At 35.0% G+C, this 25,958-nt stretch overlaps 1 protein-coding gene across 1 annotated transcript in view; it reads right to left on the reverse strand.

Annotated features, from left to right (window-relative positions):
* Positions 1-19,258, reverse strand: part of Mis18bp1 (MIS18 binding protein 1) — a 29,404-nt gene extending 10,146 nt beyond the window's left edge. Inside the window, exons 1-10 of the mRNA XM_076849320.2 lie at positions 18,718-19,258; positions 14,926-15,030; positions 14,176-14,654; positions 11,846-11,919; positions 9,398-9,528; positions 6,440-6,527; positions 5,580-5,737; positions 5,200-5,339; positions 4,192-4,288; positions 976-1,846 (exon numbers count right to left, since the gene is read on the reverse strand). Of these exons, the coding sequence (XP_076705435.2) occupies positions 976-1,846; positions 4,192-4,288; positions 5,200-5,339; positions 5,580-5,737; positions 6,440-6,527; positions 9,398-9,528; positions 11,846-11,919; positions 14,176-14,654; positions 14,926-15,030; positions 18,718-19,258 (2,684 nt within the window). The remainder of the gene's footprint in view (positions 1-975; positions 1,847-4,191; positions 4,289-5,199; positions 5,340-5,579; positions 5,738-6,439; positions 6,528-9,397; positions 9,529-11,845; positions 11,920-14,175; positions 14,655-14,925; positions 15,031-18,717) is intronic.
* Positions 19,259-25,958: the final 6,700 nt, after the last annotated feature.

Consider the following 25,958-nt stretch of genomic DNA (forward strand, 5'->3'; position numbering starts at 1 on the left):
GCAACATCTAAATACAAGAATTCAGAACCAGATAGATAGATTTGAAAATCTATTTGAGAGGACATAAGATCACTAAGGGGGATACCATAGCACAAAAGCAGCCTAGAATAAGAATCTGAAGAGTAAGAAGGAAAATTACCTTCTCTGTCTGAAAATAAGCAGAGGCCATGCTTGGAAGTGCATACCTATAATCTAAGCAACTTGGGAGGCCGAGGCAGGAGGACTGCAAATTTGAGTCCAGCATTAGCTGGACCTAAACTTAGTGAGACCCTATCTCAAAAATAAAAAAGGGTTGGTGATGTAGCTCAGTGGTAAAGCACCCCTGGGTTCAATCCCCAGGGATAATGGATAAGTAAATTAGTGAATAAAATAAGTTAGAGGAGGAATATTTAGGAATTGGAAGAGTACAATGCCCTGGAAGTGCCTGAGGAAAAATATTTCAAGAAAGTAGATTTGACCAAATGTTATAAGGTTAGAGGGATACAAAGGAAACAGAATGTTCCCGTTATTCTTCTCTCCTTTAATCAATCACTTTTTCCTTTTTGCCACTAGATCATTTCCATCAGCATACCATTATACCCTGGCAGCAGCCATCTTACAAATAAGCAGGTTAGCAACCAAATAGCTTCCCTTATCTTCACACTTGCTTTTGGTCCCGAATTTTTCTATTCCCCATCATTGCCAAATTTCTTGGGTTGTCCATGTAGGTTGTCTTTATGTCTTTACCCTCATATTCATTCTTGATTACTCAGTTGTTACCCAGTTTTGTACTACCACATTACCCAAACTGTGAAATTTATGTAGACAAATCCAATTCTTATCATACCTGAGTTACCAGCAACAGAAACAACAGATCAATCTCACTCTGTTGAAAACTCACTATTGGCATCTTAAAGTAATAATGGTTACAAGTCACTAAAGCAGCCCCTTACTGATGTATTTTATGTCTTTAACACTTTTGTAGCCACTACTTACCAATGAAGTTTCTCTGATTCCTTTTCATTCCATTCATCATCCTGAATTAATGAAGGTAAACATTCTAAGGGATGCCTGTTAGTTTCATCGGATCTCATTCCCTCAATAATTGGAAGCTTATTCCTAACACTGGATTTCAGAAGAGTTTCTTTAGCAGAAGATCTAGCTTTCTTTTGTTTAATATGAAATTCATTTTCACTTTCCTCAGTTTCAGATTCTGAAATCACCGAGATAGTTCTTGTGGAATTTCTTGTGCTTTTTCTCAGCTGAACCATTGTTTCTTTGGTATTTCTTGCTCTGGTTTTCTCGGCCTCTACTTTCCTTCTAATTTCCTTTTTTATTTTACTCTCTTCACTTGACAAATTTAGTGATGACTGATGATTGTAAAAACACATAGCTTCTTGATTTTCAGTTTTCTTCAATTTTGATAGTGACCCGGCATTTTTCTTAAAGTCATAAGCGACCATTTGTTCATTTTTAGGGCTAGGCGTTTTTATTTTCTGGTTGACAGTGAGTAAAAGACATTCATCACAATTTTCCTTGTTTTCACTATTATGACGCTCACTACATTCAAATGTATTTTCCAGAGTCTCAGTGGATATACTCATGGGACTTACAGTTTTGTTTAAGTCTGACTTGTAAGTTTCTTCTTGATGCTTTGGCACTACAGAATTTGTAATTGCTTTAATGGTTCCAAAGGACAGATTATACTTCATGCATCTTTGCTCTATCAATGTTTTAGTTTTCAGTGGTGTTACTAAAACATAAGCTTCCTTCTGCTTGACAGCCATGGATTTTCTTTCTTTATCTAAGAAAAACTGTTCTCTTGAGGTTAGAATATCAATGGGTACATCCAATTCTTCAGTTCTCTCTTTAATTTCACAAGACAAAAACAGAAACAAAAATCTCAAATTAGGTCTAAATAAATTTTAGTATAGAAAAAAATTTTAACATAAAATATACAATATTTTTTACCAAGTTCCATTGTATATCCTACTGTCCTATTAATCTTCCTGAAGCACAGGTAAATTTAAATCATTCCTCTTTCAATTTAAGCATACCAGATTATTTATACAAACCTACCAATGACTTCTCAGTCTACTGGTACACATACAAGCTCCTCTGAGAGGCCTTCAATAAAGTTCCAGTCTTTCACTGTCCTCAAATCTGAACCATATTCTATCAGACCATTGGCTATTTCTCACATCTGTTTGGTTCTTGGCTTTAATGCTTTTCACTCTACATGTAAAGTTTCCTCACTCTTCTACAAACCAAATTAATACCTGTTTTGGTTTTATTCTCTAACCCAGTTAATCTACAAACTTTCTTTTGAATGAAAGCTATTCTTTTAAGCTTCCAACATACACTTAAAGTCATACTACGTTTGAAAATGAGTCCTGCATTATAATTGCATATTAATCTTTTAATTAGACTGGGAAAAAAACATTAATAATAAGAACTTTATTTTCATGTTCAGACATTTTTGCTATTGTTAGTACCAATGTGTATGTATACTGTAGACACTAAACAAATATTTGTTACATTAACTCTCTGGAACTAAAATATTTAGAAGATATTAAGAAAACCACTAAGGTCACTAAACTTGACTAGACATGTAAAATATGAAATAATAGTTGTGCTAGTTAAGGATGGAATTAGGAGAACATGGAACTCTAATCTTTATAGCTCTACCTCAACCCAGAAGGTAGTCAGAGACAAACCTTCACTGAATCTCTGCCAACTCCATGAATTATCATGGGAAAGTAACCAAAATTAAATAACTGAAAATTCCAAAGAAAATATGTTGAGTGCAGTGCTCTAATTTGAAACTTGAGAAACCAGAAGCTAAACTAAGTGAAATTTGAAATTTAAATTTCCCATTATAATTATAAATACATATAAATTTCAAATCATCATACCAATCATAAAACAACAGACTATACATTTTATATGCTACTGTTTACAAGATCAACAACAAAATGAAAGACTAATACATAATAATGAATCTGTGGGCTGGGGTTGTAGCTCAGTGGTAGAGCACTCACATGTGTAAGACACTGGGTTTGATCCTTAGCACCACATAAAAATAAATGAATAAATAAAGATGTGGTGTCCATCTAAAAAAATTTTAAAATAATAATAATATTGAATATGGGAAGAAAAGCCTCTAAAATATAATTTGTGAAGAAGTAGTACTAATTCAAAGTAACCCAAAAAATTTCTGTAAGATTTTTCACTGGCATCATAGATCTTCAAATCATGAAGAAATTATTTTCTCCTAATTCCTCATATAATTCAAGTGTTCAACTGAAAATTGGAAAATTCTGAAATTATAATTTTGAAAAAAACATTTCTATTCAGAATATTTTAAATCATTTTATTAAATAATCTTGACAAAGATTCTGCCTATTTTGAATACTTTAACCTAATATGTATGAACTCGGCAATCTAAGCAGTATTGCTTTCCTCACCACATTTATAAATGTTCTTCATTTTCATATACAGGAATAAAAAACATAAAAAGAAAAAAAAATGCTATTAGGCTGATGGATTTAAATAAATGTTCAATTTTGAACTCGCTAATATTTGGAGAAAGGCTCTTTAAATTCTGATACATAGGATTTTAATTAAATCACTCTAAAAATGCATACAACACAAAACTAATTTATAGTATTCATTTAATGAAAGGATTCAGTCTTTGAACATTTCTATAAGTATACTTAAGATCATGAATAATTTTGTAATCTAAATAAAATTATTTAGTACCAAGACTTGAGAAGGTAGGCCTGTGCATAACATAGTATTTAAAGTAACTGATTATTTTATTATACAAATCATTTCATGTAAAAAAAATTTAAAGCCATTAAAACAGTTTATTGTTTTCTTTTCTTTTTTTAAAAAATAACTTTATTTTACATTTATTTGGTGCTGAGGATCGAACCCAGTGCCTCGGGAATGCTAGGCAAGCACTCTACTACTGAGCCACAACCCCAGCCCCCAGTTTATTGTTTTCAATTAAAAAATTTTGGGGCTGGGTTGTGGCTCAGCGGTGGAGCACCTGCCTAGCACGTGCAAAGCACTGGGTTTGATCCTCAGCATCACAAAACACTAAACAAACAAATAAAGGTATTAAAAAAATTTTATAAGATCACATTTAACATATTAAAAACATTTCAACAGTAGCGTCTTATTAGAAAATCATTAAAAATACATTACCTTGCTTCTGATTTTTAATTATCCTTTTATTTATCTCTTCACAATTTTTATGTTTCTTTGAAGACAATTTTTTATATTCTTTATTTCCAATCAATTCCTTCAAAAAAAGAGATAATTTGCTTTTATTTCAACAACTACCATTTAAACAGGATTTTAAGCATATTTTTTTGGGGGGGGGGGGTACCAGGGATTGAACTCAGAGGGTGTTTAACCACTGAGCCAATCCCCAAGCCTTTTTGTTTTTTATTTTGAGATAGGATCTCACTAAGTTGCTTAGGGCCTAGATAAGTTGCTGAGGCAGGCCTCAAACTTGAGATCCTCCTGCCTTAGCCTCCCAAGTCGCTGGGATTATAGGCATGCACCTCCACACCCAGCTCTAAATTTCACTTTTCAACTAAAGACTGGGGAAAATAAATATCAATACATTTACCTAGAGTTCCAAAGTTAATGAAAAGTTATGAGAATTATAGCAAAGTCACAACAAAAACAATATTAAAAGAGCTTTTCAAAATGGATTCAGGAGGCTTTCAAGTGAAGACTTGTACAATTAGATTCCAACTATGACCTAGGATTGTGGATTTTGGTTGACTTCTGACTTCAGGCAGCTAGAATGGATAATTACACTGTGCCCAGAGAGTTAAGATGCATAACCAAGTTAGTGGATTCTTATTTTACGGATATTTTTACTACATATATTTTTTTTTCTTTTTTCTCTTGGTTACATGGCCCTATTGCTAGTACCTGTTCAACACTAAAAGCAGTTTCTTCACAAAATTTGTTATTATTGTCTTATAGTAGATTAACAACATTTGTCCAATATAAGTTCTCACTTTTCCCAGCCTTCTATGGAACACTTTTTTTAAGATCCAAATAAAGTCCCTTTTACTTTTAGTTTCTGAGGTTGGACTGACCCACAAAACTGATACTGGTACTTACAACACTTGTGTCTTTTAAACCTTTTCAAGTACATTACCCCTCTAAACAAGTAGTGTACAGTAAATAACTTACCTGCTTAGAAAAGTAAGATCCTCCTGTATTTTGACTAGTATTATTTACTTGGTCAATTGGTGATTTATTTTGACAATTATTATAGCCATTGTTTATTTCTGTAGGTCCTGGCAATCCACTACACTTAATATTCTTCATTTCTGTAAGTACAATAATGGACAGTTCAATAAATGATTATAGCAAAGGTAAGCTGCTTTTCTACATTAAAGAACCTATTTTGAAAAAAAAAAAAAAAAAACTTACTTAGAAAGGGCTATAAATTAATGTTCATACTTTTTTGGTGGTAAGTGGTGCATATAAGGCAGACTATTATAGTTTGGCAAAAGGATGAAACAGAAATCTGTCAGCTACCCCATACCAAGAGAAAAGACCAAACGTACCCAAATTATCACAATCAAGGTCATAAGTGGTGCTGGCCTTTTGGACGACATATGTCTGGTTTTCTTCTGCATCATTTTTCTTTGATTTTCGTATGTCAGAGTCAAACCCTGCAGTTTTCTGTTCTTCTCTGGCCTCTTCCCTGTTCTTTTCATTAGCCCTAAAGACAATTATATTATTTTTTTCTCTAATATTATTCTCAAGAAAACAAACAAACAAACAAACAAAATCAACTAAACCTAAAAATAAAGGAAACCCCTCAGATAAAGTTCCCCCTGCCCCAGCCAACTGTACATTTTAATGTTACATTTTGATTTTTTCCAGATTTCCATCCCTATTCCACAAAGAACTCAAGTTCAACATATTGAATCAGAGGATTCATAAAAACATAACTGATTCCTACTGTATGCTCTTAATTCCTACTTAAGCTGATATTATAAGAAAACTATGGGGCAAGTCCTGTCAATTGACTGTTTTGTAAATAAAGTTCATTGAAATGCTAACTAAAGTGTCTGTTAAGTAGCTGAGAGTGAATAACTACTGAGAATTAATGAAAAGAAAAAAGGTATTAAAGAGCATTATGTCCTTCAAAGGGAAGGTGAATGAAGAATAATTTCTAGAAATATGCTGAAAGTTTTATTTCCCTTTTAGATTTATTCAACATGACAGAAATACTTATAAAGTATTATTTTTTCCTGAAACTCTTCTGAGATCAAAAAGAACTTCAAAACTGGTACCATCCCAAAAAACAAGTACATGTATGTGAAGTTCATTATATTTTACATCTAAAATGCATACATTTATTAAACGTAAATTATACTTTATTAATGTTCATTTTTTAAAATTTAAAAGAATACTTTACCTTAATTGCTCTAGAAAATTATCAATGTATTCTTTCCAATTTTCTGGAAATCCAAACATAAATTTCCTTATGAGATAATATGGATATCCTATTTAAGGACAAATGACAAAAACAATTATCTAAAAGCCTAGAATTTTGAAGAGATATCATTAATTTACTAAATCAGTCAAGAAGCATGTACTTTTGTTTATTATGTGCAGCATTTTTAGTGAGGATTCAGCAGTTAACAAGGTAAATAAAAATCTCTGACCTCGTAGAACTGGTCTTCTAGTATATACAGTTAAGCACACTAACAAGTAAAATGTCCTGTTTGCTAGATGTTCTGCAGGGAAGGGGGAAAGATGTTCATGGGAGAACAGCAATTTTAAAAATGGATAGTTAGGGAAGACCTCACTGAAATGCTAAGCAAAAGTTCTAAAGAATCAGAGGGAATGAACCATGTAGCAATGTGGAAGGGCAGAGGAAAGTAAAAAGCCATGAGGCAAGAGGATACCTGGTCTGACTATGAAATAATAAAATCAGTGTAGTTGCTAGGGTTGTGGGTCAATGGAATAGAGCCTAGCATGTATGAGGCCCTGGGTTCAATTCTCAGCACTACATAAAGATAAATAAATAAAGGATTGTGTCCATCTACAACTAAAAGATAAATACATAAAAAATAAAAAAATCAGTGTAGTTCCAGTGATATGAGGGGTTAGTATTAGAAGGTTACACAAATGGATAACAGATGCAGTGCATAGGAGATAATAATTTGAAGTTTTGTGGTCATTTTATGGACCTGGACATTTATTTAGAGTAAGATGGGCAGCTATGGAAAGATTTTGAGCAAAGAAGCTACAAGATCTGGCTTACTTTAATAGAACTGTATTAGCTGCTATTCTAAGACGACTCTGTGTGAGTGGAAAAAGAATGAGACTAATTAAGAGACAATTATTATATTAATTGAGACAAAAGGCTGGGTGTGGTGGTACCCACCTATAATCCAGTGACTTAGGAAGCTAAGATACAAGGATTGCAAGTACAAGACCCGTCTCAGAACTTAGCGAGAATCTAAACAATTTAGTGAGCACCCTTGGATTCAATCCCAGTATTAAACAAACAAAAAATTGAAACAAAATATGAGGTAGGTCTAGATTACAGTGGTGCAATAGAGATCAGTGTTTTAAAGGTGTTTTGGGAGATACTGCCAACAAGTTGTACTGATAAACTAGACGTGGGTATGAGAGAAACTAAGAGGTTTAAAAATGCCTCTAAGGAGCTAGGCATGATGGCATATGTCTATAATCCCAGTGACTCAGGAGGCTGAAATGGAAGGATTGCAGGTTCAAGTCAGCTTCAGTAATTCAGATAGACCCCATCTCAAAACAAAAAAAATTAAAAAGTGCCAAGGATATAGCTCAGTACTATATTACCCCAGGGTTGAATCCCTAGTACTCTGCCATCCTAAAATGTCTCCAAGGATTTAGGCTATTCAGTAGAAGCATGGAAAAGTGGGGAAGAGTATTGGCCAAGCAGATTTAAGGAAGATCAGATATTAAATCTGAGATAATTATAAACATCTCAATGGAGATGTCAAATAGATAGAAAATGAACTGGATACTTAGAGGAGGTCTTGGTTTGAAAAATAACATTGGGGGCTGGGGTTGTAGCTCAGTGGTAGAGCACCTGCATATATGTGTGATTCGATTCTCAGCACTGAATATAAATAAAATAAGGGCCCACTGACAACTGAAAAAAAATTATTATAACATTGGCATTTGGCACTTCAAATCTAAAACGATTCAGCACATAAATGAGTGTACAAAGAGCCCTAAGTTACCCCATTACTTGAAGGTAAAGAAGAGAAAAATACACAAATAAATTTAAAAAGAACAGGCAGTGAAGACGCATGAAAATTGAGATATGGTATTCCAGAAGTCAAATTAAAAAAGTATCTCAAGGAAGTAGGTAGATTAAATCCAGTACAAGTGTGTACTGGATCTATCAATGTAGAGGCCACTGGTGACTTTCACATAAGATGTTTTGCTTAAGAAATGGGGGTTAAGGCATGATTAAAGAGAATTCTAGAAAAAAGGGGGAGAGAACTCAAGAAAAATCTGATATAGTAAATCTTCTGAGAGTTATTTTTATGTAAACGAGAGCAGTGGCTCGAAGAGGTATGCTTAAAAGAGCAGTGTTTTGCTTTTGAAACAGGAGAAGAGAAAATTACTGGAGTGATGTCCTCAAGTAAAAGAAGAAAAATGGAGCTAGTATTTAAATGGAAAGACTAATACATAGGAACATGGATAATACATTCACAATGAAAGTAGGTATGGATGTAAACAGGTAAGTAAATGCAGTGGGGAAATTCTCTTCTGAATGTTCCTATTGTTCAGGTACTCCCCTCTTGTTCTATCCTCTTTACCTGAGAATGTATGAGGGAGAAGGTAGTGGAGATTTAAAAAAACGTGAAATAGTAATCAGGAAGGATGGAAAAGTAAATAAATTAGGGAAATATAGTAGGTTGCCAAGCATCACCAAGGGACCACTAAAGAACTGGACTATAACTTGTTGCTGGTAATCAAAAATTTAAAGTAGAATATTTGGGTATGTTTTTTGACCTACATTCGGCTGTATGCAAGGAATATGAAAATTAGATTATACCCGGAGAGGGTTATGTCAGGAAGGTTTAATAGAGACAGAAACCAAGGAGCTCAATTATATTCTTATAAAGCAGTTCCTTGTAAATAGGAAATTTTGAATTTTTAAATCACAAAAACTTAAACTGTAACAATTATGAAACTCAAGAAAATGATTTTGTAAAATTCTTATGTAAATTTTACAAAATCTAATCAATTGCTTTAATTTATTCATAATTTTAAAAAAGCACATATACACACATATATATTACTGTTAGAAACATGGCTAATTGCTTCACTTACTAAAATAACTTATCAATTAACAATAATACTTATTTACCTGCTTCTTTCATGGAAATCTTGTCTATCAATCCTTTTAATATATAAATGTTGCCTGATACAGTCCTAAGTTCATTGTGCTTAATCCGCTCTATAATTACATTACTGTGCCAATATATGGTAGTCATGTCTCTAAAAACAAAAAAAAACAAAAAAAACTTAGTGAAGGCCAAAATATTCACATTTTATCAGGAGTCACAAAGTACATATATACGTCTACATTCTAGCTACAGTAACAATACCAATATTGTTAATATTTGAGTGACAAACACTACAGTAGAACTTAACTGCTTCACTAATGTGGTCCTCAGAGTATGTGCTAAGAAACTTACTGTGGCTAAACCATGTCCCCGATATAAAATACATCATTAGGATGGAGGCAGAGCTTTCTCTATCTTGTGCTGGTGATATTTGCAACTTCAGCTTAACTGATACTAAGCTTCCAAAGAACATTTTCTATGACCCTTTCCCTCAGATTTTAATGTTTCGAATTTTGTGCAGAAATGTAGTTTTTTTTTTAAGATGTGGTCTTGCTATGTTGTCTAGGCTATCCTGAACTGGTGATCCTCCTCCTTGGTCTTCCAAGTAGCTAGGATTATTACAGAAACATAATTAAATTTTACAAAATCTAATCAATTGTTTTAATTTATTCATAATAAATTATGAATCACAACAGAAACAGATCAGAACCATCTAATCTTCTGTGTATGTGTGTGTTTTCCCACAGTACATAGCCAGATGTTTTTATCTCCATTTTGGAAAAGTACTAAAAAGAAATGTCAGTTTGGAAAAAACAAACTATAGTAGCAAATCACTGGCCATAAATCTTCATATTTCTTTAAATAAGCTAAGAATAAATGTAAAACAGAAAAAAAATAAGAAGATATGTTAGATGAATACTGAACATTCTCACTCATTAGATAATAACATGCTATTTACAAACATAATAAGGAAGTTATTTTAACTCAGCCAATGGGATAAAACTCATATATTATACTTAAATACACTATTCTCTCCTTGCCTTCTTTTTTGCTTTATTTAACATTTAAACGATACTCTAAAAGCACTCTTCTTTTGTATTACAAATATTAACTCACTTAATTCTTAAATCCATCTACAGGGCTGGGTGTGATGGCTCACACCTGTAATCCCAGAAACTTTGAAGGCTGAGGCTGGAGGATAGTATGTTCGAGGCTAGCCGGGGTAACACAGCAAGACCACATCTTAAAAATAAAAATGAAATGACAGTAAGAGCCTGTCTCAAAATAAAAAATGAAAAGGGCTGGGGATATATCTCAGTGGTAGAGTACCCATAGGGTACAGTCTCTGTACTGCAAAAAAAAAGTATGTAATACTAAATTCTTATTGTACAGATAAAGAAACTTGAGCCTGAAAGAGGGTAAATAAATAACCCAAGTCATTCTGGTGTAAGCATGAATAATAGGATTCCTAAGGACAATCTATACTTCATCTTGGATATTAAGAAAATGGGCACAAGGCAAGCAAAGTGAATAACACATACTTTATAAAATTCCATGTACAAACCTTAAATACTGAAATCCTATACTATTTTATTACAAAATTTGTTTTACCACCAAGAATAGGTTTTGAAAATAAAAATTGGTGCTGACAGAGTGGCAGAATTAGACAAAACCCACATACCTAGATGAATCTCTTATTTTAGGGTGAACCAGAAAGTGACAATTACTTAATATGTAGCTATATGGCAAAGTTTTCAATAATTTAAATTTATTTTCTGGATCAGTAATTTATATCTGGTTGTCCCAATTTAGATTTGAGAATCTGGACTAAAATGCAAGTAGTAAATATTAAGTGATCTACATAATTAAGCAGATAATACCAGTCTACTTATTAGCACCTCAGAAAAAAAATAAAGTACCATATAAAATTGAGCTCTCACTATTTAAAGAACAATTGGAGAAAACAGGCAAAAACTAAGAAAGCTGGTACCAATCAATATGGTGAGTATCTGCATAACCATTGTACATTTTTGCCTTTATAACCTCCTGACAAAATTTTTATAGCTTTATAGAACGATACTATTTCTTACTTTTTTTTTTTTTGTACTGGGGATTGAACTCAAGGATGCTTTGCCACTAAGTTATATTGGTTCTAAATTGCTGAAGTTGGCCTGGAACTTGAAATCCTCCTGCATCAACCTTCCAAATCACTGGGATTACAGGCATGTATCACTGTGCTTGGTTCCACTATTATTTATTTATTTTTTAAAAATATTTTTTTAAGTTGCAAATGGGTCTTTTATTTATTTATTTATTTGCGGTGCTGAGGATTGAACCCAGGGCCTCACACATGCCAGGCTAGTACTCTACCACTAGGTCACAACACCAGCCCTCTTGTATTACTTATAAGCTTTTAGACAAATGTCCTCTTAAATTTTATTACAAGAATATTTAAATGTTATACTTACATCAGTTTTCCTTCTACACATATAGCAGTATTATTATTGATGACTTTAATCATCCATTCTTGAAGCTGGATTACCTAATCAAGCATTAAGCAAAGAACATGTCTTATACTACTTCCAGAATAGACATTACAAATTAAATTATAAAGAAAAAACTTAGATCTAAGTAATCCTAGCAATTCCTTATACTCATCTATATAAGAGTGTTAATCTATTAAAACACCAATTATCATAAGGGACCTAATAATTTAGAAGAAAAAAGAGTTACAGACCATCAGCTTTGTCCCTTAAACAATTAGACCATTTTTTTTATAAAGCTGATGTACAGGTGCATTTCAATTTTCTATAAACTCTGGTGACTGCTGGTAATATACATTTAGTAGTATTTTATTTCAAAGTGAAAGTATTTGAATAGCTCAGAAAACTAATTTTTTAGTGTGAGTAGAATCCCATTCAAGCGGAAAAATTTCTATGAATATCTGTGCAAAAAAACCTGTTTATATTTCATAGTAATTTAAGATTGAACTCTCTCTGATGAGAACAAACCCAAAATTTATAAGATAACTAATTTGAATTATCATTTACATTATATGATATTATACATTTACATACAAAGACAAATTCTCCAGTGGTGGTTTTATACTGCAGCAGAAAATGTTAAAATGGGAAGATAGTCTTTGTTACCGCTCAATTATATTCATTTTAAATATTATAGGTAAGACTTGGGCAAAGTAAAATAAAAAACATTCCTTTTTTCCCCTACTCCCCACATTTGCAACTACCTGAGATACATCAAAGCATTGGTCAGATGAAGATAATATTACAGTAAAAACTAATACTAACACTGTTCCAAGTACCTTAGCTGTATTAACACATGCTATCTTCACAACACTTGGAGGCAGGTACTATAACCTTCATTTTACAGATAAAGAAACTGTAAAATCTAGTTAAATAACTTGTTCATGTCAAACACATCTAATTAATGGCACAAAAGGGTCACAAACTGCAGAATTCTGCTGCCTCTAGAATCCATTCATTGTTTATTCGGTAAATATTTGTTGAGTTCTATACACTGTTCTAGACAATGGGGATGCAGCAAAAACCAAAATGGCTGCCCTCGTTGGGGGGAGGGGGAGGGGGAGGCGGGGGTGGAGGCGGGAGGGGAGGGGTTTGGTGGAAGCAAGAGGCAAGTAATGTGGTGGTATCCAAAAAGATAAAGATTAAGATGTCAGCAGACAATAATTACTAATAGAAATAAGTTTAAGATGTGAGAAAATTGGAATGATTCTTCAGATATGATATGGAAAGTCTTGGAGCATGGAAATGAACAAAACTGACAGATGAGCTATATGAACAAAAAAGGCTGGGGGCGCTGGGATTGTGGCTCAGCTGTAGAGTGCTTGCAAGGCCCTGGGTTTGATCCTTAGCACCACATAAAAACAAATAAAGAAAATAAAGGTATTGTGTCCAACTACAACTAAAACATATTAAAACAGCAACAACCACAAAAGGCTGGGGATGTATCTCAGTGGTTAAGCACCCCTGGGGGTCAATTACTGGTACCTCAGAAAATAAATAAAATTCAGATGAAATTTGAATACATCTATTTTGAAATAAATAAGTAAACTTATACCCTTCTTTTTTTATATTTTTAAAATTTTTCAGTTGACACAACACCTTTATTTCACTTGTTTATTTTTGTATGTGGATCAAACCCAGGGTCTCGCACATGCGAGGTGAGTGCTCTACCGCTGAGCCGCAACCCCAGCCCCATATACCCTTCTTCTTAAACCTGTATTTCCATTCCAATTCCTTCAGAGAATTTATCCTAATGTAACAGAGTTTGATGTTCTAAAAAACTCTTTTATGAATCACTCTACATCGTAAATCTTCAAATCCTTAGATGCTATAATTCCTTTTTTTTTTCCCAATTATTCTCTTTGTACCCCAAAATCAGGCAAGAAAATTTCAGAGCAGGAATGAATTCAATGTTCATCCTTAAAGTCCATAAGTAAATTGTTGAAGGATGTGTAACTAGAAATAGAGAAATATAAACATTAACACCTGGGTCTTCTTACTTTCAGTTCACTGTTCTTTTTATCATGCCACACTATTGCTACAGTAAATAATAATATAATATGAAATGAGCATTAGAGTTCAAACTCTTAAAGAAAGAGGAGTAACAGTTCTGGGGATAGCTCAGTTGTAGTGTACTTGCTTAGCATGCGCAAGGCCCTGGGTTCCATCCCTAGAATCACAAAAACAAACAAAAAAACACAGCTAAGAACAATTGGTACAGACAGAAATAAATATCTGCTTAAAAAATTTCCTACCTGACTTCTTTTAACTTCATTTGTAATAGTTTGAATTACACTTTGAGGAGAAAGCTTTGAAATATTTCTTTTTGAATTCCGAGGTAGTGTTAAATGTAATCTTGGACTTGCAAGTACAATTTTACATGTATCATTCATGGAACCTGGAAGGCAAGTCATTACAGATACTGACTTTTCATTTTGTTCCTTAATTTCTTCTTGTGAAGTCCCATCTTTTATCACTTCACTATCAGAAACCATTAATTGATTACCATTTTTAATAGGAACACAATTAGTATTAAGAATCTCAACATTAGTATCTTGGAGTTTTTCATAAGCAGAATCATTGCCTTCTAAAATAAACGTGTCCTTTTTGGAATTGGTGGTTCCAGTTGTATTCTCTTTTGAGTGCAGAATTTGTTTAGTTAGTTGAGCTCTAATTAATGCCTTATTTGATACTTCTGCAACTGAAACATTTTCTTGGTTTAGAATTGGAAGTTCTGCAAAAAAACACAAAATAAATTTAAAGAAGAATCACATGAAATTAAAAGAAATAACAATTTAAAACTCTTATATTAAAAAAAAGACTTCACATTAGGAATGTACCTCCCTTCTACCCAGTATTTCTCTGAGTATCTCTGGGTTTTATAATCCAACCTTTTGTCCACAGTCAATATTTATTGCCTACAATAGGAAAATAATTATCTACAACATTTAACAATACATTGAACTAACAAACTAAAAAAGAGACAAAATAAGAAAACAGTTTACCATAAGTTAAATTGTGCAGTTGTGCTTTCTTTTCCTTCTGGTCTTGAATCTTTTGTTTAATGGGAAGAATATTTGACGATTCTAGAGGAACTGCTTGAACTGAGGCTGTTTTTTTTAAAAACAAGTTGAATTGTATTAGTTATGCTTAAGAAAAAAATGCCTATTTATATTCTTGAAATAAAGACATTTAGGTTCAATAATGATCAAACTAGTATGGTGCACTTTTGCAAAACATGACCGTCATATAAATTTTCCTTTTATTATTTTTTCATGCCTTTACTCCATTATATATGTATAAATATAAATATAATATATATATATATATATATATATACGTATATATATATATATATATATATATATATAAAAATTTCTCTAAGGTCTAATCTGCCCAATATAGACAAAGCTATACTTACTATTTCTTTCAGTATCTTGGGCCCTAGCCCTACCTCATGCAAGGGGTAACAAGGCTCCTGGTTCAGGCACCTAGGACAGGCTTGACCTCCATATAGCAACACACACCAACCATCTGCACTGGATACCAAGGCCCCATGTAGCTGGGCATAAGCCCTGCTTCAGAACCTGACTAAAGGACAGATGGACAGTCTCACACAGTGGCCTACAGGCTGATTCACACTTCCAGCCAAGAACTCTGGGAGTGAAGGAGAAGGGGACCAAATAATATACTACTAGACTTAGAAACCTAAAATATGGAATAAAATTCTGGTGCTGCCACAAACTGGGTATGTTAAGATTACGCATGAAATACCACCCAGGCTTGAAATTTCTGCTTCTGTTTTCTATAAATTTCTAAAACATGAAAGAACAGTTGAAGAGCGGTTACTTATTCTTTAAAAATTTTATGTTGAGAATCTAATAGCAGACTTAACCATAATTTATATGGCTTTGAAATCTCTTTTGTAGGCCTTCAAAGGCACAGAAGTCTATTGACATCTACGATAAATAAGGACTTCTGGTATTGCTTGCACTTTATTCTGATTTACATACTAGATCTTTTGTTTTTGGATACCAGGGATTGAACTCAGGGGCACTCAACCACTGAGCCACATCCTAGCCCTATTTTGTATTTTATTTAGAGACAGGGTCTCACTGAGTTACTTAGTGCCTTGCTTTTACTGAGGCTGGCTTTGAACGTGTGATCCTCCTGCCTCAGTCTCCCAAGCCACTGGGATTGGAGTTGTGCGCCACCGCACCCAGCATACAACCTAGGTCTTGAATGTTTCTTGTGTATAGAGATTCTTTCACTCATGAACGGGATGATTATAGATTTAAATTTGTAATAGAGAAAGAAAAACTGGGTTTATTTAATGTCAAATATTATACTTGAAAAAAATAAGAAATGACTATGCTTTAATATGTATACCACTTTGGACTTATAAATCTTAATATAAATATTTTATTATAATGATGTCATAAAAAGAAGCTTAAATTTCATGGCTAATTGTTATACTCTTGTACTCCTCCTTAACTCTTTTGTCCTTCTGTCACTACATCTTACTTGGCAAAATTATAACTCAGATAATATTTAACTCCCTGCCTATTCCACACCAGCATCTATGCAGTTAAACAGGCTAGAGGAAAACTTACAACCATATTTATTGGTCCCCCTTTAAATTCATGCCCACAAATTTCAAGTAGCTCTTTAATGTCACCCAGAAACTCAAATTTAAGCCTAGATAATTAACTATCCTCCTCTCCTATACTATTCAAACCTCCACCTCCTCAAATTTCAATACTGTATAATATTTAAAGCTGTGAGATTAGATGGGATCATCAAGAAGTTAAGTCTAGAAAGAGAAAATGTTCAAGGTCTGAGCCTTGAACATTCCACCAAAACTGCCCTCATTCAAGTCATCAGTGACCTCTAAATCACTAAATCCAAGTGATCCTCACTCGGTTGATGATCTTATTTCATATTTCAGACTATGTGTGAAATTTTACAATGACCCACCAGCATCTGTATTTACATGCTGCCTTCGTTTTTGTTAACAATTTTGTGTCCTAGCTAAGGTCAAATCTCTACTTATGCATTAGATTCTATTTCCTTTCAACTATTCAAGGATATCATACAAGCAATCCATTCATCTCTTCCCACTGAATTATTCCCAAAAGCATATAAAAATATTATTATTTCACCAAATATTAAAAACTACAATATACTCTTTAACAATTCTCATTACCTCTTTGTTCCCTCAGAAACACTTTATCTATGTCACCATGCCAATTTCTCTACTTACATTCTCTCTTGAACCCTTTCATAACATTTTTATTCCTACCATTCCACCAAAACTGCCCTCATTCAAGTCATCAGTGACCTCTAAATCACTAAATCCAAGGATCAAATCTTAGCCTACTTGACCTACTAGCAGAATCAGACATTGTTGCTGTCTCCTTCCATTTTTTCTTTAAATTTTCTTTGTAGTTGTAGATGGATAGCATGCTTTTAATTTATTTGCTTATTTTTGTGTGTCATGCTGAGGATCAAACCCAGTGCCTCACACGTGCTAGGCAAGTGCTCTGCCAGTGAGCCACAGCCCCAGGCCTGATTCCTTCCATTTTTAAGCATTTTGTTCTTTCAGCTTCTTCCGCTTCATTCTCCTGGTTCTTCCTAATCACCTTTCTCAGTGGCCTTCTACCCTTTATTCTAACTTCTAAATGTTAGAGTATACAGGCTCAGACCTTGAACATTTTCTTTCTACACTTAACTCCTTGATGATCCCATCTAATCTCACAGCTTTAAATATTATTTGGTGCTAATAATTCCCAAATGTCCTTCTCTGCCCTTTATAATTTCCTTAAATCCCAACTAAAAATTCCCAACAGTCTAACTGACTTATATGCTAATTTCTAATAGTCATACCAAAATTAACCTGATGAAAGATTAACAAGGTCCTCACACCATTCTTCCTTCAATCTACACCAGTTCAGTTAAATTATCCTTCCAGTTGGTCAGGCTAAAACCCCAAACCAACCAATCAACTAACTAACCTGGAATTATTCTTTATATTGCTTTTTCTCTTTTATATTCCACACCCAGCCTATGAATCAAATCTATTGATTCCACCTTCAAAATATACCCAGACTCTAACCACTTTTTAATTCAATCACACCTACCTCCTGGACCAAGTTAATATTGTCACATGCATAATTGTAGTGTCTCTATTTCAAATCAACAGCCAGAGTGATATTTCAAAAACGTAATTAGATCTTGCCATTCCTCTGCTCAAAGCCTTCCAATGGCTTCTTATTTTGCTTACAGTAAAAAACAAGCTCCTATATATATATTTTTTAAACCAATAAGGTTCTATATTATCTGACCCTCTCTTATCCCCTCCTCTTTGGGCAGTCTATTACTCCATGGCACAATAACTTCATAGTTAATCCTTGAATTTTCCAGGCATGTTCAGCTGTTACTTAGGTGTCTGGATCATGCTCCATTTCTCAAAATACCTGTATCTATCACTTCCTTCAAATTTTGGGGCTCAACTGCCACCTCACTGATGTTTATCCTCACCATTCCACCGAAAATTACAACACCCTCCAACTCTCCCCATCATCCTTATTCTGCCTTTCCTTTCTTTCCTTCTTTCTGCTTTTCCTCTTCAACTATACCATAAAAAATACTCTTTGAATTTACCTGAATGTGACCTATGCTCACAGAGGCAGAGATTTTGAAGCATTCTGTTCATAGCTGTATCCCAAGCGCCTAAGATATCTGACACATTAAAACACAACTTTACAGCTGTTTAGCCAACACATGATAAAACTAACCTCTTAGTGAATTGTTATCTGATAAGAACGAGTTGTTTTCCTTTTCTTCATAGAAGCAGGTATGCTGCAATAGTCTTTTCTCATTTTTGTTAGGAGTAAAGATTTTATAATTTTCACTTTTCGGTGATTCCAACAAACTATTGTTTCTTGATGCTTGTTCTTGCTTATTGCGCAGTACTTTTTCTTTCATTCTTTGAAATATTTTTCCTGGTGATTCATAGTTTGCTTTACTTTTTAATGCATCCATGTTGGACTTGATAGCACTGATATCAAGACAACTGTTAGATGTAGTAACCTCTGTTAGCATGGTAGATTGAAATATATTTTTATTCTTAGGAGTTGTCATTTCTAAAGACTGATTCTTTTTGTGGTCATTAGATTTTAAAGAGGAATTCTGATATTTGATCAAATCTTTTATAGGAGTAAGTGTGCCTGAAGGAATGTTGTCAAAAAAGATTGCATCCATGGACATATTTCTTTTTTGAGATGAGGTCTCTGAAGACAAATGAATTCCTGGATGTTTTAAAGGTGTTGTAATCATCTTGATAAGGACAGTAGCAACAAAATCCCTCTAACAGAAAATCCAGTCAAGCACAATTTTCAGGATAGTGTGTCCGCAGCGGTCCAGAGAAACCTGCAGTTCGATGGGAAACCAATCATCATCATGGGTTAGTGCAGAAAGTTTTATTTATTTGCTTTCCATAACAATATCTCAATTAAAAGGTTCAACTACTCATAAAAACACTAGATATTCTATACAGCTCACAAATCTGACTAGGATTTTATTTATTTAAAGTCTCATTTTTATTATTTTTCAATAGATGAGCAACTTGGTCTTTAATTTTACTTCTTTACAAAAAACAATATTCACCAAATAATATATCCAATAGCTCTACTGAGTTTTGAATATCTGTTTTGAAATTTATTTGAATATTAAGTTTTAGATGTTTCAATCTAAAATCTGCATCAAAAAGCAATGACATAGGCAGTCAGTATTAATTATATTGTTATAAAAGATTAAGTTTTGGGGCTGGGGTTGGGACTCAAAGGTAGAATGCTCGCCTAGCATGTGTGAGGATCTGGGTTCGATCCTCAGTACTACATAAAAATATATAAATAAAATAAAGTATTGTGTCCAACTACAACTCAAAACAAAACATATTTAAAAAAAAGATTAAGTTTCACAAATGTGGCATTTCCCTTTATGCACTTAAATTTTAAGGCAGCACCTAAAATGTCCAAAAACAAGGGCTGAAAATTCTATTCAATTATTTAAATAATCTCCAATGCTGACTTTTATGCTCCAGAACACTTAGATTATGAGGTCCTAATCGAAAACCTTCAAACAGAAAGTAAATTATATTTATTCTAAATTTTTTTGAAAAAAAGAATGCTATTTAGAATTTTTGGAGAAAATCATATACTTGAACATACCAGTTCTTAGACTTGTTTTACACTTGATCTTAGCCAAAAGGCCAAGAAGCAGTTTCTTTTTTAAAAAAAAATCTTTATTTCATTTACTTATTCATTTTTATGTGGTGCTAGGGATTGAACCCAGTGCCTCATATGTGCGAGGCAAATGCTCTACCACTGAGCTACTACCCCACCCTTTAGACGTTTTTAACTTGATTCTTACGTATGAGTTTTATTTCCCATACCTAGAAATTAAGATTCTAGGTGAGGAACCACAAGTTGCGTAAAGTAATTCTTGGGAATATAAACAAAACATTTCAATCCAAGAGGCCTGAAACTGACTGATCAAAATCAAAAAAGACATCAAGCATATTATCTACATAACTTCTATGTTAAATAAATAAGCAACCTAAAAATTCATATAAAGTATTTTATATAATAATTTATAACTGAAAAGGGAAACAAAAGAGTATTACTCAATATATAATGAGGAGGGGGTTCTTGGAAGTTTGATCCTGTGACAGGAAAACCATTGTAATTCTTTCATAAAATACATGTTAATGCATTTATTTGTATGTCTGTCATTGTGCTAAGTGTCAGAAGTACTGGGAGTTATGATAATCACTATTGTTCATTTTAAAGGGTATCAATAATGCTATACTATTTCTCATAACCAAAAATGTTCATGGACAAATACAGGGGAAAATATTAGAGTATGTTCAAGATTTCCCAGTCTCAGTTCCTCAAACCCTTATCAAACACTTAACACTAGTAGCACTGAAAACAGGCCCATTCTGTACTGACATAAAGAACTGCTTTAATTTAAAGGCAGATATTTGTGGGTACGTAATAATCAGTAGCACAGAGCTTCTTCCAACAACCTACCCTTTCTCCAACCAATTCAAACAAGTAGCAGGATGAAGGTGAACAATCAAGACTGAAAAAAATCCTCAAATTCTATTCTCTCCCCAAAAGACACAAGAAGTTCCTCTAGAGTTATTCTTTCCCACTATGTGATAAACAGAAACTCTAAAGAAGCTAAACATATGCTAACAGCAGTTAGTGGAAGAGAAGACGCAGTGAAAAAAAAATTACCTAGGATTTTCTGACCATAGAGTCTCTGCAGAATACCTATAGAAGAAAAACAAACCTGGATAATCACCCAAGAAAGATCTGAAGCCCCAATCCCTAGTTAAAAGCGCAGAACAAAGAAAACAGATCATTATCAATGTTCAACCTTTGATGAAACAGAGGTTATAAAATGGGAAAATAGGGTCAGTGGTTGAGTGCCCCGGAGTTCAATCCCTGGTACCCCCCACATCAAAAGTACATTGAGATACCCACTCACTCTAGTTAGAATGGCTATTATCTATAAATTACAAAAGAAAACAACTGTTGGCAAGGATGTGGAGAAAAGGGAACCCTTCTACACATTGTAATGTAAATTAGTACAGCCATTGTTGAGAACAGTATGGAATTTCCTCAAAAAATTAAAATGGAGTTATTATATGATCCAGTAATCCCTATGTCAGAGTAATCTGTACACTCATGTTCATTGAAGACTATTCACAATAGCCAAGAGGGAAACAACCCAAATGTTCAATAACAGATGAATAAAGAAAATGTGGTATATCTATACAATAGAATACTACTCAGCTATAAAAAAAAATGATATATCTTGTCATCTGAGACAACATGGACGAAGCTGGAGGAAATCATGTTAAGTGAAACAAGCCCCACACAGAAAGACAAACAGTGCATGATCTCACTCATGTAGAATTTATAAAAAGCTGACATTATAAAAGTAGAGCTGGGCGCAGTGGCTCCTACCTGTAATCCCAGCAGCTTTGGAGGCTAAGCCAGGAGGATCCCGAGTTCAAAGCCAGCCTCAGCAATGGCAAAGTGTTAAGCAACTCAGTGAGAGCCTGTCTCTAAGTAAAATATAAAATAGGGCTGGGAATATGGGTCAGTGGTTGAGTGCCCCAAATACCCTGCCAAAAAAAAAAAAAAAGAGAGAGGATAGAAAGGTAGCTACCAGAGAATGGGGAGAGAGTTGGAAAAGAGGAGATGAAAAAGGAATCGCGAAGAGGGAATATGAGGAGATTGGGAAGAAATGGTGGTCAAGTGGCACAAGATAGGAGGAATAAGTTCTGAAGTTTTAGTGCTAAGGGATTATATTTTTCAAAATAGCTAGAAGAAAGTTTCTGTTCTCACCACAAAGAAATGATAAAACTGATGAGGTGACAGATATGCTAACTATCCTGATACACAATGTATACATGTATCCAAACATCAAATTATAGCCCATAAGGGCTGAGGTTGTAGAGCGGTAGAGCGCATGCATGAGGCACTGGATTTGATTCTCAGCACCACATAAAAATAAAGGGCTGGGATTGTAGCTCAGTGGTAGAGCGTGTGCCTAGCATGTGCGAGGTACTGGGTTCAATTCTCAGAACTGCATATAAATAAATTAAATAAAGACCCATCAACAACTAAAAATAATTTTAAAAAATAAATAAAGTTACTGTGTCCACTTAAAGCTAAAAAATAAATATTTTAAAATATTGTAGCCCACAAGAAAAAGAATCACAGATATGAAAATAAAAGTAGAGTAGCATAAGGGAGTATAAATATGGTGGAAAATAATAACAACTATGAACAATAGAAATGAAACAAGAAGATGAAATTATAGTTTTAAAGTTAGTTATAAAGAAACTGAAGATGGACAGTGGTGATCCAACAGCACATAAATGGAATTCCTAAAGAAAAGCAAAACAATGGAACTGAACAAACAGTGCAAGCAAATATTCCTGAAATAAAAGCAACTTGACACTTTTTAGCAGTAAAAAATGACAAAAAAAGTCACTGCCTAGACATATATGTGAAGTTATTATAAGTAAAAATAATATCTCTTCAAAAATAATTGTATTCTTCAAGTTGAAGAAGGAATAGAACATACTGAAGGTCAAGCAGACTGGATCTAATAGATGAAAGTTGTTAGGGGACAGACAGATGAGGATGGTGTGACTACAAGGTTAACTGACATTCTATAAAATGGGCCACTGTGCCGATCCCCCACACTCTTTGCTAAAAAACAATTTACATGCAGCCCTGCCTGGCCTAAGTAGAGAGGTTTTGTCAATTCCTCAGCAAACTACCTGTTATTTGCAAGGAAATGCAAACAAGAAATAACCTTGATAACAGGAACCCACGTTTCAACCCAAGTTTATAGTAGAGATTTTTGTGACCCTTTTCACAGATTAGATTCCAGAAGGGTAATTCCTCCTGACCATAAAACCTGTAATTATTAAGAATCATTAAAATTATTAAGAATCCAATTAGAACTGCTCAGCATGGGTCAAGGATACTGAAATAGCAATGAGGCCAACCTCAGCAAATTTGCAAGGCCCTAAGCAACTTAGTGAGACCCTGTCTTAAAACCGGAAAAAAAAAAAAAAAAAAGTAAAAAGGGGCTGGAGATGTGGCTCAGTGGTAAAATTCCCCTGGCTAAAGTCTCCTCTACCGTCCTCGCCAACACACAAACCAAAAAACTGGAGGGGTCCATTATCTATATATCCCTGTGAGTCCTGGGCTTTTTTTTTTTTCCTACCTGATAATTATTCTAGCCAAAGATTCTCTCCCTAGAATTGACTCTTGAGCAAACGCGTGGTGCGCTCGCCACCCAAATCAACGCGTGAGGATTCGACCACCGACAACCGCATGGACAGGCAACACCGAGTGAGTGCGCAGTCGTGAGACCACTGCCCCCGTCAGAAGCTTATAAAAGCTCGCGTGAGTCCAGAACGCGGAAGGGCCGGCAGTATAGGGAGGGGGCGCCCGCGCGGCTGGAGAGGAGGGCAGAGGTGCTCGTACCTTGGGTGAACGGCCCGGCAGGGCGAGAGTGCGGCAGCCCCAGCTCCGCTCCTCGCCGAGGGCACCCGGAGCACAGAGCTCGCGCCTCAGGAGCAAGGCGGACCCCGGCGGCAGCAGCTGGGCGCCGCTTCTCACCCAAAACAGTCTGGGATTTCAAATCTGAAAGGCCCGCCCTCAAACTAGCACGGGATTGGCACATTCAGGAATTGCGTCACGGTGCGTCGCACGGGGATCCCGCGAGGACAACGCTGTGTTTATAAAATTTGTGTAACTTCAGGCTGCCGCGGTTCGGGGCGGGCGCGTTCTCTGCAGCAGAGTTAGGTCCCTCTTTATAGGAAGCACGCTCATCTCTTATTCCGCTGCACCCCCATAAAGCTCCTCGTCGGAGAGGCAGACTACAGACCCCGCCGGCGTGCTCCACGAAGGCCTGACTAAGTTTGGCCCTTCCCGGCCACCGCCTACCTGCTCCTGTACCAGCCCCATTCGCTAGGTGGCATTTGTTATCCTTTCCTTCCATCTCTGAGGAGCACGGGTTGCTGAGTATATTAGGGATAACTTAATTTTTCTCAGTGCTCCACATATTTGAGGCCGAGAAAGAACGTTTAGTTCTTGGGGCATGGTAGACAGAATTCAAAATCGCATGCATAATTTTTTAGTTTGGGCTTTTTTTTTTTTTTTTAACTCGAGCATCTCAGATTCTAAAAGCATTATTTTTTTTAACTGAATCATTTTGTTTATTTTGTGTTCTCTTGTTTTATAGACTTAAAAATCTTGATTGTATTTTTAAGCTTCGTTTTTACTATTGCTTTGGAAAAAATGCTACCTTTTAAAAGTAGTATTTTAATTTTACTACTATGCCACATCCCCAGCCCTGTTTCACAATTTTTGTTTTTTTAAATTTTAAGACAGGGTCTCAGTAAGTTGTTTAGGGTCTCTCAAATTTGCTTTTAAAGGTGTTTCAGATTTACATAAATTTTAAAGGAAACGCGGACATTATCACTCAACATCCCTTCTCCACCCCCACCCCTACAGCTTCCCCTAATATTTGTTTGTTTGTTTGTTTATTCATCTATTTACTTATTGGTAAAGCACTTCTGGAATCCAACCCAGAAGTGGTTTACCATTGCGCTACATCCTCAGTTCTTTTTTATTTTTCATTTTGAGACACGTTCTTACTAAATATTAGAGGCCCTCGGTTAATTGCTGAGGCTGGCCTCAGACTTCCCATCCTCAGGATTCTCTGGGATCCGGTGCCAGCTCCACCATTGCCAGGCAGTTTCCCTTATTAACATCTTGCACTCAAGTGGTACATTTGTTACAGTTAAAGAACCAATATCAATGAGTTATTGGTAATTAAAAGCCTTAGTTCATTCATATTTCAGATTTCCCTCGGTTTGGGCTGGGGATGTAGTAAAAGGATTAATTTTGGCAGCTGTAGGTTGCAATGCATTTCGTGACAGTGTTACGGTTTACTGGTGATGAGTCCTTGCTTCCCCAATGCTGAAGTATAACACCAGAGAAGCAGCCCAGGCAAGTTTAGAGTGGAAAGTAGAAGCTTTATTAAAGGACAGCAGAAAAGACTTCTTCCCCGCCCCCCCCCCCCCCAGGAAGAAGGGGACCCAACAGGTGGAATCCATGGAAGGGCAAGATCTTCCCTCTTTTATATCTAAGGTCTTTAGTCAGCTTTCCTGCATTTCTGTCAGCATTCCGGCCCATTCCGGTTCTGTTATCTTGTAGTAAGAGAATGTAGGTAGGAAGACCCAAAAGGTGAGAGGCAGGTGGGCTAGAGGAGTAATCTGGGCAGGAAGGGCCTGGGGCCTGCTTTTGATTAGCACCTCCCTGTTTCCTGGGAGCTGCTTCATTAACATTTCTTTAGAACGGGGTCTGGGCCTTGGGAACTGTTGAGAGCCACGGCCAGGTCAAGATGGTGCCTGGCATTTTGCCAGAAGGAGGGA

The sequence above is a fragment of the Callospermophilus lateralis genome, chromosome 3, assembly GCF_048772815.1.
Source record: "Callospermophilus lateralis isolate mCalLat2 chromosome 3, mCalLat2.hap1, whole genome shotgun sequence".
NCBI classification, from domain to species: Eukaryota; Metazoa; Chordata; class Mammalia; order Rodentia; family Sciuridae; genus Callospermophilus; species Callospermophilus lateralis.